The sequence below is a fragment of the Bos indicus x Bos taurus genome, chromosome 10 (genome assembly GCF_003369695.1).
Source record: "Bos indicus x Bos taurus breed Angus x Brahman F1 hybrid chromosome 10, Bos_hybrid_MaternalHap_v2.0, whole genome shotgun sequence".
Taxonomy (NCBI): Eukaryota; Metazoa; Chordata; class Mammalia; order Artiodactyla; family Bovidae; genus Bos; species Bos indicus x Bos taurus.
The window spans coordinates 37,008,906-37,021,791 of record NC_040085.1 but is presented as its reverse complement, the minus strand read 5'-3'; the positions used below and the strand labels follow the sequence as shown (position 1 = coordinate 37,021,791).

Below are 12,886 nucleotides of genomic sequence, written 5' to 3'. Positions count from 1 at the left end.
AAGGTACACAGTGGAAAGTCTCCCTCTCTAGCGACCCAGTTCTCACCCCTGAGGCAATGAAAATTGTCAAAATCTTGTGCAGCCTTTCAGAAATATATATAATAAAACATTGTCTCCATTTTTAAAATACAAGTGGTAGTGTATTCTGTATACTGTATTATACACACCCTGCTCTTTTCACTTTGCAGCGTTTCTTGGAGAATGTTCAAGTGGCTTGAACACAGTGGCCAAGTATTTTTAAATGACTTTATAGGTTCCATTCTCTGATTTATTATTTGTTGAACCAGCCTCTTATTCCTACTGATAATTATTTGAATTGTTTATTTCTACTGTGTTTTTCCTTGTTTTGCTGTAACAAACAGTACTGGAATAAATAATCTTGTGCAAAGTCATTTCACATATGACTTTCACATACCTATAGGACATAATCCTAGAATTTATTAGGTCCAAGGGTTTGCAATCTCAAAAACGACAGAATGATCTCTGTTTGTTTCCAAGGCAAACCATTCAGTATCACAGCAATCCCAGTCTATGCCCTGACCAGTAATGCTGAAAAGGCTGAAGTTGAACGGTTCTATGAAGACCTACAAGACCTTCTAGAACTAACACCCAAAAGAGATGTCCTCTTCATTACAGGCGACTGGAATGCAAAAGTAGGAAGTCAAGAGATACCCGAAGTAACAGGCAAATTTGGCCTTGGAGTACAAAACGAAGCAGGTCAAAGGCTAACAGAACAGAACAGTGCGTTGTCAAGAGAATGCACTGGTCATAGCAAACACCCTCTTCCAACAACACAAGAGAAGACTCTACACATGGACATCACCAGATAGTCAATACCAAAATCAGATTGATTATATTCTTTGCAGCCAAAGATGGAGAAGCTCTATGCAGTCAGCAAAAACAAGACCGGCAGCTGACTGTGGCTCAGACCATGAACTCCTTATTGCCAAATTCAGACTTAAATTGAAGAAAGTAGGGAAAACCACTAGATCATTCAGGTAAGACCTAATTCAAATCCCTTATGATTATACAGTGGGAGTGACAAATAGATTCAAGGGATTAGATCTGATAGAGTGCCTGAAGAACTGTGGATGGAGGTTCATGACATTGTACAGGAGGCAGTGATCAAGACCATCTCCAAGAAAAAGAAATGCAAAAAGGCAAAATGTTTCTTTGAGGAAGCCTTACAAATAGCTGAGAGAAGAAGAGAAGCTAAAGGCAAAGGAGAAAAGGAAAGATATACCCATTTGAATGCAGATTTCCAAAAAATAGCAAGGAGAGATTTAAAAAAAAAAGCCTTCAGTAATCAATGCAAAGAAATAGAGGGAATCAATAGAATGGGAAGGACTAGAGATCTCTTCAAGAAAATTAGAGATACCAAAGGAACATTTCATGCAAAGATGGGCATAATAAAGGACAGAAATGGTACGGACCTAACAGAAGCAGAAGATATTAAGAAGAGGTGGCAAGAATACACAGAAGAACTATACAAAAAAGATCTTCATGACCCAGATAACCACAGTGGTGTGATCACTCACCTAGAGCCAGACATCTTAGAATGCCAAGTCAAGTGGGCCTTAGGAAGCATCACTACGAACAAAGCTAGTGAAGGTGATGGAATTCCAGTTGAGCTATTTCAAATCCTAAAAGATGATGCTGTGAAAGTGCTGCACTCCATATGCCAGGAAATCTAGGAAACTCAGTAGTGGCCATAGGACTGGAAAAGGTCAGTTTTCATTCCAGTCCCAAAGAAAGGCAATGCCAAAGAATGTTCAAACTATTGCACTCATCCCACATGCTAGCAAAATAATGCTCAAAATTCTCTAAGCCAGGCTTCAACAGTACATGAACTGTGAACTTCCAGATATTCAAGCTGGATTTAGAAAAGGCAGAGGAACCAGAGATAAAATTGTCAACATCCGTTGGATTATCGGGAAAAAAAAAAAGAGTTCCAGAAAAAAATCTACTTTTGCTTTATTGACTATGCCAAAGCCTTTGACTGTGTGGATCACAACAAACTGTGGAAAATTCTGAAAGAGATGAGAATACTAGACCACCTTACCTGTCTCTTGAGAAATCTGTATGCAGGTCAGGAAGCAACAGTTAGAACTGGACATGGAACAACAGACTGGTTCCAAATCGGGAAAGGAGTACATCAAGGCTGTATATTGTCACCCTGTTTATTTAACTTCTATGCAGAGTACATCATGTGAAATGCTAGGCTGGATGAAGCACAAGCTGGAGTCAAGACTGCCGGGAGAAATGTCACTAACCTCAGATATGCAGATGACACCACCCTTATGGCAAAAAGCGAAGAACTACTAAAGAGGATCTTGATGAAAGTGAAAGAGGAGAGTGAAAAAGTTGGCTTAAAGCTCAACATTCAGAAAACTAAGATCATGGCACCTGATCCCATCACTTCATGGCAAATAGATGCGGAAACAATGGAAACAGTGAGTGACTTTATTTTTTGAGGCTCCAAAATCACTGCAGATGGTGACCACAGCCATAAAATTAAAAGACACTTGCTCCTTGGAAGAAAAGTTATGACCAACCTAGACAGCATATTAAAAAGCAGAGATATTACTTTGTCAACAAATGTCTGTCTAGTCAAAGCTATGGTTTTTCTAGTAGTCATGTATAGATGTGAGAGTTGGACTATCAGGAAAGCTGAGTGCCAAAGAATTGATGCTTTTGAACTGTGGTGTTGGAGAAGACTCTTGAGAGTCCCTGGGACAGCAATGAAATCAAGCCAGTCAGTCCTAAAGGAGATCAATCCTGAATATTCATTGGAAGGACTGATGCTGAAACTAAAACTCCAACACTTTGGCCACCTGATGCGAAGAACTGACTCATTTGAAAAGACCCTGATTCTGGGAAAGATTGAAGGTAGGAGGAGAAGGGGACGACAGAGGATGAGATGGTTGGATGGCATCACTGACTCAATGGGCATGAGTTTGAGAGGGCTCCGGGAGTTGGTGATGGACATGGAAGCCTCGCGTGCTGAAGTCCATGGGGTCACAAAGAATCAGACACAACTGAGTGATTGAACTGAACTGAAGGGTTTGTGCTTTGCAATTAAGATATTGTCACATTGCCTCTGATGGAGACTGACCAGTTACCAGTCTCACCAACAATGTATCAGAATACACATTTCCCCATATTCTCACCAACACAGTATATAATCAAACTTTCTGATTTGTGCTATTCCAATAGATGGGGAAACAGTGGAAACAGTGTCAGACTTTATTATTTGGGGCTCCAAAATCACTGCAGATGGTGATTGCAGCCATGAAATTAAGAGACGCTTACTCCTTGGAAGGAAAGTTATGACCAACCTAGATAGCATATTCAAAAGCAGAGACATTACTTTGCCAACAAAGGTCCATCTAGTGAAGGCTATGGTTTTTCCTGTGGTCATGTATAGGATGTGAGAGTTGGACTGTGAAGAAAGCTGAGCGTCAAAGAATTGATGCTTTTGAACTGTGGTGTTGGAGAAGACTCTTGAGAGTCCCTTGGACTGCAAGGAGATCCAACCAGTCCATTCTAAAGGAAATCAGTCCTGGGTGTTCATTGGAAGGACTGATGCTAAGGCTGAAACTCCAGTACTTTGACCACCTCAAGCGAAGAGTTGACTCATTGGAAAAGACTCTGATGCTGGGAGGGATTGGGGGCAGGAGGAGAAGAGGACGACAGAGGATGAGATGGCTGGATAGCATCACTGACTTGATGGACGTGAGTTTGAGTGAACTCCGGGAGCTGGTGATGGAGAGGGAGGCCTGGCGTGCTGTGATTCATGGGGTCGCAAAGAGTCGGACATGACTGAGTGACTGAACTGAAGTGTACTGAATAGGTAAAAAATGATAATTTAAATTTGCATTTTTTGTAATATGAGAAAGTTGCCCATCTTTAATAAGTTTGAGACATTTTATATTCCTTTTCATATCCTTAATGTTTTTTTATTATTACATTTTAGTCTTATAAATTTATAGGAACTCCTTTAGATATTAGGGAGATTAACTGTAGGAAATAAGTTGTAAATATTTTTTCCAGTTTGTCGTTTGCCTTTTAGCTTTACTTATGTTTTCCTTTGGTATACATTTTCAAAACTAGAACTTACTAAGCTACATTTTATGTCATAGTAGTAAGGTCTTTGTACTCTGAAATTATAAGCAGATTACTTTATGGTTTTATTTTTTATATTTAAATATTTGACACATCTGGGAGTTAGCCTAGTGTACAGTATAGGGTATGGATCCAACATGTTTTCCTGGATGGCCCATTTGGTTGGGTAACTTCTTACTAATGTCATTCTTGGATTATTTTCCACATGCATGTGGATCACATTTCTGTTTGTCTAGCCCAGAGATCATAGCTCAGATGCTTGTAGAGACTAGGCAGGTTACATAAAAGGGTGAAGAGTGCCAGGTGGGGAGGCTGCTGCTGCTGCTGCTGCTAAGTCACTTCAGTTGTGTCTGACTCTGTGTGACCCCATAGACGGCAGCCCACCAGGCTCCCCCGTCCCTGGGATTCTCCAGGCAAGAACACTGGAGTGGGTTGCCATTTCCTTCTCCAATGCATTAAAGTGAAAGTGAACTCGCTCAGTCATGTCTGACTCTTAGCGACCCCATGGACTGCAGCTTACCAGGCTCCTCCATCCATGTGATTTTCCAGGCAAGAGTACTGGAGTGGGGTGCCATTGCCTAGCCAGCTTCAAATGGGATGGCATACTTTTCTAAAGAGGCAGCCACTACCCCGTGCCTACTGATCATTCCCTTGCAGGGCGCATCAGGGCCCAGTATTGCCAGATCTTTGTCAAGAGAAACTGGAAATCCAGATATTTTTAACATGAAATTTTAAAATATTAACATCAGGTTTAAAAAGGTAAATACAGTTCTGGTTGAACAAAATGTGTCTTGAGACCTGATTTGACTCAGAGAAGGCTCCTAATCTCCTTAGCCAAGAATGAAACTTCCCATCTTCACTTTCCTATAAGAAAATACAACCCCAGTCTAATAGCGGGACAGCCTAGCAGTTTATAGCTGGAGTTCAAGAAAAGAGAGAAAAGTAAAGAGGTCTAAATTAGCCAAGGTCTTTGCCCTCACTTATGGAAAGATTCTTTGGAGAAATACAAGCATTTCACCATTCTACCTTTTATCCTAATTACATGGGAATGTGGATGTGGCCATTCTTTTTAAAGGAAGTATTTCTTATTTACAGTAGTTTCAGGTGTACAACAATAATTCAATATTTTTAAATATATTTTGCTGCTCTTGAACTTATTACAAAACAATAGCTATATTTCCTTGCTGTACCACATATCCTTGTTACTTATCTATTTGAAAAGGTTCTGGATTCAGTGGATACTTGGATTAGAAAAATGATCTAAGTTTTCCAACTCTGCCATTATGATTTTGCCAAAATGACAAAATGATGCTTGTTTTAACTGCTCTGCTACTGATTTTGAACCGATTTTGAATCGTGGCACACTGTTTTTTTGTACCTTGTTCTTCCTTTCTCTTCCTCCGGGATGGTGGCTGGCAACAATCTATTGTAATTCATGTATGTGCTCAGCATCTTTAGTGGGATAAAATTTATGCTAACGATAAAGTTTCCAGAGTCGTCAATTCAGGAGGGGTTAAGGTCTGGGGATCTTTTTGGGGTTGCTAGTGAGTAGGGCTGGCCCCAAGGGCGGATCCAGGTTTTGTGGGACCTGACACCTCCACACCGCCACAATTTGGAAACACCATTAAGAAAACAATGCAAAAATATGGACAGTTTTACCAAAACGGTATGAAATTTCTGTGAACACATGAGGGCTCGTGCAAGTGAAGGACTTTTAAATTCAAGCTTGATTAACGCTGCCCTCTGCCTTTTTTGGCCCTACTATGCGCCAAGGACTTTCCCCTCCTCACCTTCTTCAGTCCCCTCAACACTACGCTATGAAATAGTTACATATACAGAAGAGCCACGTAGAACACAAATACATTAAACATCGTGTCCAGCCTGAAAACCACTTTCTTTCTAACTCCCTATATTGTTTCCCACGACTGGAGTTCTGGGGCTTGAGGAATGGCATCGAGTCAGGATTGTCGCGGGAAAGAGTGTGTAAAACGCAGTCAGGGAGCTAGGGAGTGTTTCTGAAACTGGCTCGCAGACAGCGCCCAGGAGACGTGCACTCCCGAGAGAAGGCCCCCGCGCCCAGCCGGCGCCTCGGCCAGCTCTGCGACGCGCATGCTCCGTGAGGGGCTGCTCCAGCTACTCTGGTTAATGAGCGCGCGGCGGAGGGGGCGGGCCGAGCCGCGGCTGCTGGGACCTGGGCTTGGCGGCGGTCCTGAGGCTCTGTGCGCGGCTGCTGAGGGGGCGGCGGCGGTGGCCGGCACTGTGCGCGCAGGAGTGTGGCTTGCTCGCCCGACGCGCACGCCCGGTCGGTCCCCAGGGCCCTCTGGAGGTGACTCGGGCGGCCCGGGCAGGGCAGCGTTGCCGGTTGGGAGGGCGGAGATGAGGCGATGAGGACACAAGCTGCCGCCGCCTCTGTCCGCCTACTACGGCCGTAGCGGGAGTCGGGGCGGGGGCGAGGCCAGCTGTACCCCCGCCAGGCTGCGAACCCAGACAAAGGAGGAGCAGCAGCTCGAGAAGCGGGCCAGCGCCACTGGGAAAGGAGGCCGTCGCTTTGGTCGCAGCCGAGGGCCGTTCGGGCTCACGGGCCGCCGCGCTTCCCCTGAGGACGCTGCGCGAGGCGAGGTCGCGGGGCCGAGGAAGCCGCCCCCGGAGCCCCCGCCCGCCCGCCGGCGCCGCCTCCGAGCCGCCTCGGCCGTAACCGCGGCCCGGGCGGGAGGCGGCGGCGGCCGGTGAGGCTAGGCGGCCCGCGCCCTGCCTGTCAGATCACCGGCCCGGCCCGTTTCGGCCCGCGGCCCGCCCCCGATGCGGAGGCGCTGCCGCCGGGGCCATGCAGCAGGCGCCGCAGCCTTACGAGTTCTACAGCGAAGAGAACAGTCCGAAATGGCGGGGACTGTTGGTCTCGGCCCTGCGGAAGGTCAGTGCTGGTGCCCGGGCGGCCTCGGGGCTCGAGGGAGGTGCCGGGGCCGCGGCAGGCGGGCGGGGCGCGAGCCACGGCCCGAGCCGCGGCCCCTCGGACGCTGTAACGGGGAGCTGCACGTCTTCCCCGCGCTCGGCGCCGGAGGGTCCATCGCTTTCTCTCTGGCCGGCGACGAGGGGCTTGTGATTGCCTTTGCGTCCCAAAGGACGTTTTCTCAAGTTATTGCCTGGCCCCGGAAGGAAGGTTTTGTTATGATCATAAAACTGGATTTCATGTTGCAGTCTTTTCGTCAGGCGACTTCCGCCGTTGACCAATTTGTTGTCCTCGGGCTGGATTCGGGCAACAGAAAGTCCCGCTGGTATTTAGACAGTTTCTAAAACAAAAGCACGTTTCTAGGCCGAGTAATCACTTTTAATTAAATTCTTTGGGTCTGTTCCCTTAGGCATTTTGAAGGGTGAAGGGTGTCCACTCACTTAAGAGGTTGTAATTTTTTTTTTTTTTTTTGGTGATGGATGTGTTTCTCGATTGAGAAATGTCAGTGAGCCATAATATTGCTTTTACAATTCTTGAGGTCAATTTAAAGTGCCTCCTCCCTTCCTGCCATAGGCGTCCCCCTGTTTAGGAGAGATTTCCCCTGTAAAATTTGGTCATTTTCTTCACTGAGTGCAATTTATTACTTAGAATCATTTTAAGGGGATAAAAAAGGCTCAGCTCATAAAAAATCAGTCTTTTTAGTTTGGGTACATCGTTAGGGTGCATCTGTCCTGTAGATGATGTCAGTTTTCCTCTGAATTTCGGTAATAATCGTACTGTTTTTTTAATATGTAATAATCATACGTTTTTATAATAAAGCCTTTTGTAAGGTCAAGACGTTTAAAGAGTGTAAATGGAGGCAGAAGATGATAAACATACTGAGCATGGGCTTTCCTTGCCATTGATACAGATGTAGTCCCTATGACCTTTTGTGCAAAATAACCAAATATAAATTTTAAAATAATAAGGAATAAACATTAATTTAAAAGACTACCCCGGAAAATAAATCTTCATACATTAAATTTCTCTAAGTGAAAAGAAGTAGTAGTATTTTAAAGTAAAAAACATTCCCTCACGTATTCGAGTTTCAGATCTGCCGTTTTTTCACGATTCTTAGGAAGAGGTATTGCCTTCCTTGGGCCAAACATCATGTAAAATTTTTTAAAGAATTTGGTGGAGGTGGTTAAGAGCAGCTAGACAGTTACCATTTCACAGGTATTTTAGGTGTTAAAGTATTACATTGACCTTCCTTCCGTGGGCAACCCGATTCTATAAGGAGAGGGAAGGAAATGGCAAGTGTGCTGAGTGGTGATAATGAACACTGGCCTGAGTTAAAAGCAAAGAGGGAAATGCTTAGATAGTGATTGAACCTTCTACCACATAGAAATGTGAATGCAGTTATCAGATAGTCCTATGTTGTTGGCAGTGAGGTGTAGGTCTCTTACTAGGATTTTCTGGTAGCAAATAGAATTTGAGTATGTGTTGCATAACTTATTCAATAGGTAGCTTTGACCCTAATAATCCCTCATGCACAGATACAGATTTATATCTTCAGGTTAGTCTGGAAATAAACCCAGGGTAGCATCTGATCCTAGTTCATTGCTTTGAGTCTGTTATTTTGCGTTTATATGTTGTGCTTGTTTTCTTGGATCTCAGATGCCTTGTAGATCTCTGTTGTATTCTACAGTTCTTGTATGTCCTTTGCGTATGGAATATATACAGCTAAGGAAATCTGGCCTTTTGAGTGAATTAAAAAACAATTTTTATTTAACTTATTACATTACTGTTTTTCTAGAATTGAGGTATACTCCCATGGAACACATTTTTTTTATGTTTTTGCAAATTTTTTGATGTTTGTAATTCCAGATTATATCCAGTTTTGTGGTCGTGCAGCTCGTAGGTTTATAGTTCTTTGTAGTTTTGTAGTTCTTGAGGTTTGTAGTTTTTGAGGAGTTCAAGGTTCACTCTTTCTTTGCAGGATGAGTTAAATTCTGGTCTGTACTTGCCACACGTGTCCTTGTACAGTGAGAATTCCTGCAACTTAGGCAGAAACTCTGTCTTCACATTCAAGGCATCTAGAACATGGCTTCCTTCTTCCAGCTGACCAGATTATTGCAAACACTACTAAGATTAATACTAATAGTAAAAGCAGCAATAGTATTAGACTACTAAGACTTTTCTCCTCTGGTGGATGTTGCCATCAAACATGTGGGAGCTAGTTTTATTAACATTTATTGAACACATTGTAGGTACTTGGCCCCAAACTGGATCCTAAGAATACAAACGTGAATAAAACCAAGATGCCTTGCTCTAAAATGTTTACCACATAGACTGAAAATTCTAAACTTTGAGGTTTTGGTTTATGTAGAACTCAAAAGTTCTGTAAGAAATATCTCTGTGTGAAAAGAACAAGGTTGTTTAATTAGTTCTGTTAGTTCACTTGTGCATCTTGATGGAACCTTCAAAACAGTTACAATATAATTTTCTGAAAGGTAAAATCAAAACTCTCATGACAGTTACGAATGAACATGTATCAGTGATTTTGATTCAATTTATTACTTAATTTATTACTTAACTCATGAGATGCTAAAAGCCACTTCATATGAAAATTGGAGGAGGTTAAGTATTTATAGGAAACCTTAAAGAATCTCAAGGTAAGATTGTTGGATTGGACACAAAAATAGTTAATGTCCTACAGGAACATAAGCAGTAAGTTTGGGGTTATCTTCCTACTGATTAGATCTTGCATCTGTGCCGGACAAAAATCTCTTTAAGTTAATCTTACCCGTTTGTAAAATAGCCCAGTCAGTAGTAATCAAGCATAGTGTTGGACTGAAGAACAGCAAGTTATCTCTTTTGCTTATTTTCAAGTTTTCCTGATTTTTCTGAAAACCATACATATATTTGATAAAGTTACTATACTGACTTTGAAAATGGAAGAGATTGTTTTAAACCAACATTAAATATTCATTTCACTATGGAGAAACATGAACATTGAGAAATAGATTTAAGGAAAAATAATTTTGGAAATAGAAATGTGTTGTTCTTTAGCTCTTTGTTTTATTGTGCTTTTGTTCTTTACCTGTTAAAATAGAACTTCACTTAGGGCATTTAAATACATAGAGAGCTACAAAGGGTAGAGCAATATGACACTACTAATGGATACTATGTGCATTGTTAACATTACTGCTGAATTATGTATCTTACCTAAAAAGAGCCAGAGAGGTAATTGCCCTCATTACTACTCCTGGAGAACACTGAAGCTATCATGTTACTTGGGGGAAGAAAGGGTGTGGGATATAGTTGCAAATGCAGCTTATTACCTGTGTCTTTGAAATGCCTGTGGTACTTTGTGCATGTGCTACTTGAATCGTATGCTAAGAAAAATCAGTGTAAACATTCTGCATATAGGGAAACATGCCTTAAAATCATTTTAGCAGGTTTTTTAGTCTCTGATATTTCCCTTGTAGATGCCTTTTCTGTAGGATATTATTCACCAGGCTAGCCATGGAAAAGAAAATTTTCTTATTATCTGTCATTACAGCTGTCACAGAAAGCTAGAAAGAATTGGTAAACTTACCTTATTCCCGAGTCTAACTTAATTCAGGTTTAATATTGACCTTCCGCCTCAACCATTACAGTTTACTCTTGATATCTGTTAAAATTCAAGAGATGTGAGAGAATGTTTGAGTTAATTAATGGCAGTCAATGCTGAGGGTGGGGGTGGAAGAGAAGGTTGAAGGTTTTGATTCAGAAATGCCTTTGTACTAATACCTCTTGGAACTGTTTTAGAAGATTGCACTAGATCTTTCCTAGGACCCAGAAGAAAAGCATGGGAGTTCTTTGAGAAAATGAAATTGGTGTCATTGACAGAAGGTCAAGGAAAGCTTCTTTAAGGAAGTAACATTAGTGCTGACTTCTGGAGAATATATTTAAATATTTGTTGAGTGCCTCATACGTGCCAGGCAGTATTCTTGATACTGAGGTTGTAGTAAGGCCCTGCTCTCATTAAAAACATCTATTCTCTTAATAAATGACTGTAGCAGAGAGGTCTGGGGAGAGACAGACAGTAAAGAGGTAAACAATTATTTGAAAGATCAATAGGAATAAACAAAGAAAGGGGGAGAAAAGATTGAAGCTGTAGGGTAAGGTAGGACCATGACTTTAGGAACTGAGATCGAGTGAAAAGGAGTTAAGCAAGTTGAGAGACTCTTACATAGACTCAGGTTAAGGTCTCTCCTGAGAATAGAAAATCCTGTAGGGTTATTTATGTAACACATTAATTAGATTAACTTGATCAAACTTGCTTTTTTGAAGAAATCACTCCAGCTAAAAGGAATAGGAGAAACTATGATTTTGTGACATGAGGCCTATTTGGAATTTCCTAAAGCCACTGAATATAACAGTGAATATAACTCTAGGGAGTCATTTGGAATTATTCCAAACTAATAATGACCCAAACTGACCCAAGGGGTTCAGCTAGAACTGGATGAGCATTAGGAATGCATTTTAGCTTGCTGCATTTAGCTTCCTGTCAGCCATGATTTAGTAGTCTTCTATTTTCAGTTTAATTTTGGTATGGTATATTTGGAGCAATAATATTCCATTAAAGTGTTTTATGCTGAGTATCCAAAGCATTACCTGTGTTACCACTTGACATAAATCAAATATATATCTTTTATATTAATCAGGGCCTTTCTTTCAATGGAGCAGTAGTTTGATTATATTCTCCGTTAGCCTGCATATTTGAATCAGGAAGGAATTTTAATGGAACTAATAGATTTAGCGTTATCTCATGTAGTCACGTTAAAAATTAACAACCTAAAATTCTTTTCCTTTTTTTACATAAGAGCACATAGTAAGTAGAAACTTTTTAAATGTGTAAAGTATTATATACTTCACATTTTAATATGTAGAGAGGAAGCAACACAATGAAAATAACATCAAGATCGAGTCGAGAGCATTAGTATTATCTCCAAGTAAAGTTTTCATTACCCAGTTTTCTTCATAAAAACACTTTGTGAACTCAAATACTACCTCTTACTTATGTAGCACTTTGTAATTTTTTCTTAAATGACCCATTAGCAACATTTCATAGTTGATCTGTTTCTGCTTCTTTTCATCATTTGGCTTCCAGGACACCAACCTCTGATGGTTTTCTCCCTCTCTGACTATATTCCTCCTAGTTCTTCACCATTGTTTATCTATCTCCTCATCTTCCCTACTACAGTGCATCATCCTGACCTCCCTGGAGCTTAGTCTTTGAATTTCTGTTTCTATTTACAATAGATTTCTTGAGATCCCACCCAGCCTCATTGCTTCACATACCATCTCTATCTGATGGGTTCCAATATATATTTCTGGCTCAGAGCTCCCTCCTGATCTTGGATATCTAGTTTCTTAACACTTCCACAAAGATGTGTGATAGACATCTCAACTGATACTGAATTCCTCCTCTTCCCCTGAAAATTTGCTCCTTTTTTAATATTTCCCACATTAGTGAATGGCTGCTTCATCATTCTAGTTGCTCAAAGTACTGAGTTATTCTTGAATTCTGTCTTTTTTTATAACCAATATCTAATGTGTCAGCAAATCTTTTTAGCTCTACTTCACACTATAACAATATTCAGTCACCATTTTTTACTCTTCCACTTCTACCTTCTGGGAACACTCTGGGACTATTAAAATAGCCTCTTAACTGGTCTCCTGTCTTCTCCCCTTATCCCAACGCATAGTCTTTTCTCAACACATAGAGATAAGTGGGATCATGTCATTCCTTTGTTCAAAACTTGTGCTTCTCAGAATAAAAGTCAG

The 12,886-nt window shown here is 41.4% G+C and overlaps 1 protein-coding gene across 1 annotated transcript in view; it reads left to right on the top strand.

Annotated features, from left to right (window-relative positions):
- The first annotated feature begins 6,842 nt into the window (after positions 1-6,842).
- SOS2 (SOS Ras/Rho guanine nucleotide exchange factor 2) overlaps positions 6,843-12,886 on the top strand; it is a 105,077-nt gene continuing 99,033 nt past the window's right edge. The window contains exon 1 of the mRNA XM_027553698.1: positions 6,843-7,036. Coding sequence (XP_027409499.1) covers positions 6,950-7,036 — 87 coding nt within the window. The 5' untranslated portion in view covers positions 6,843-6,949. The remainder of the gene's footprint in view (positions 7,037-12,886) is intronic.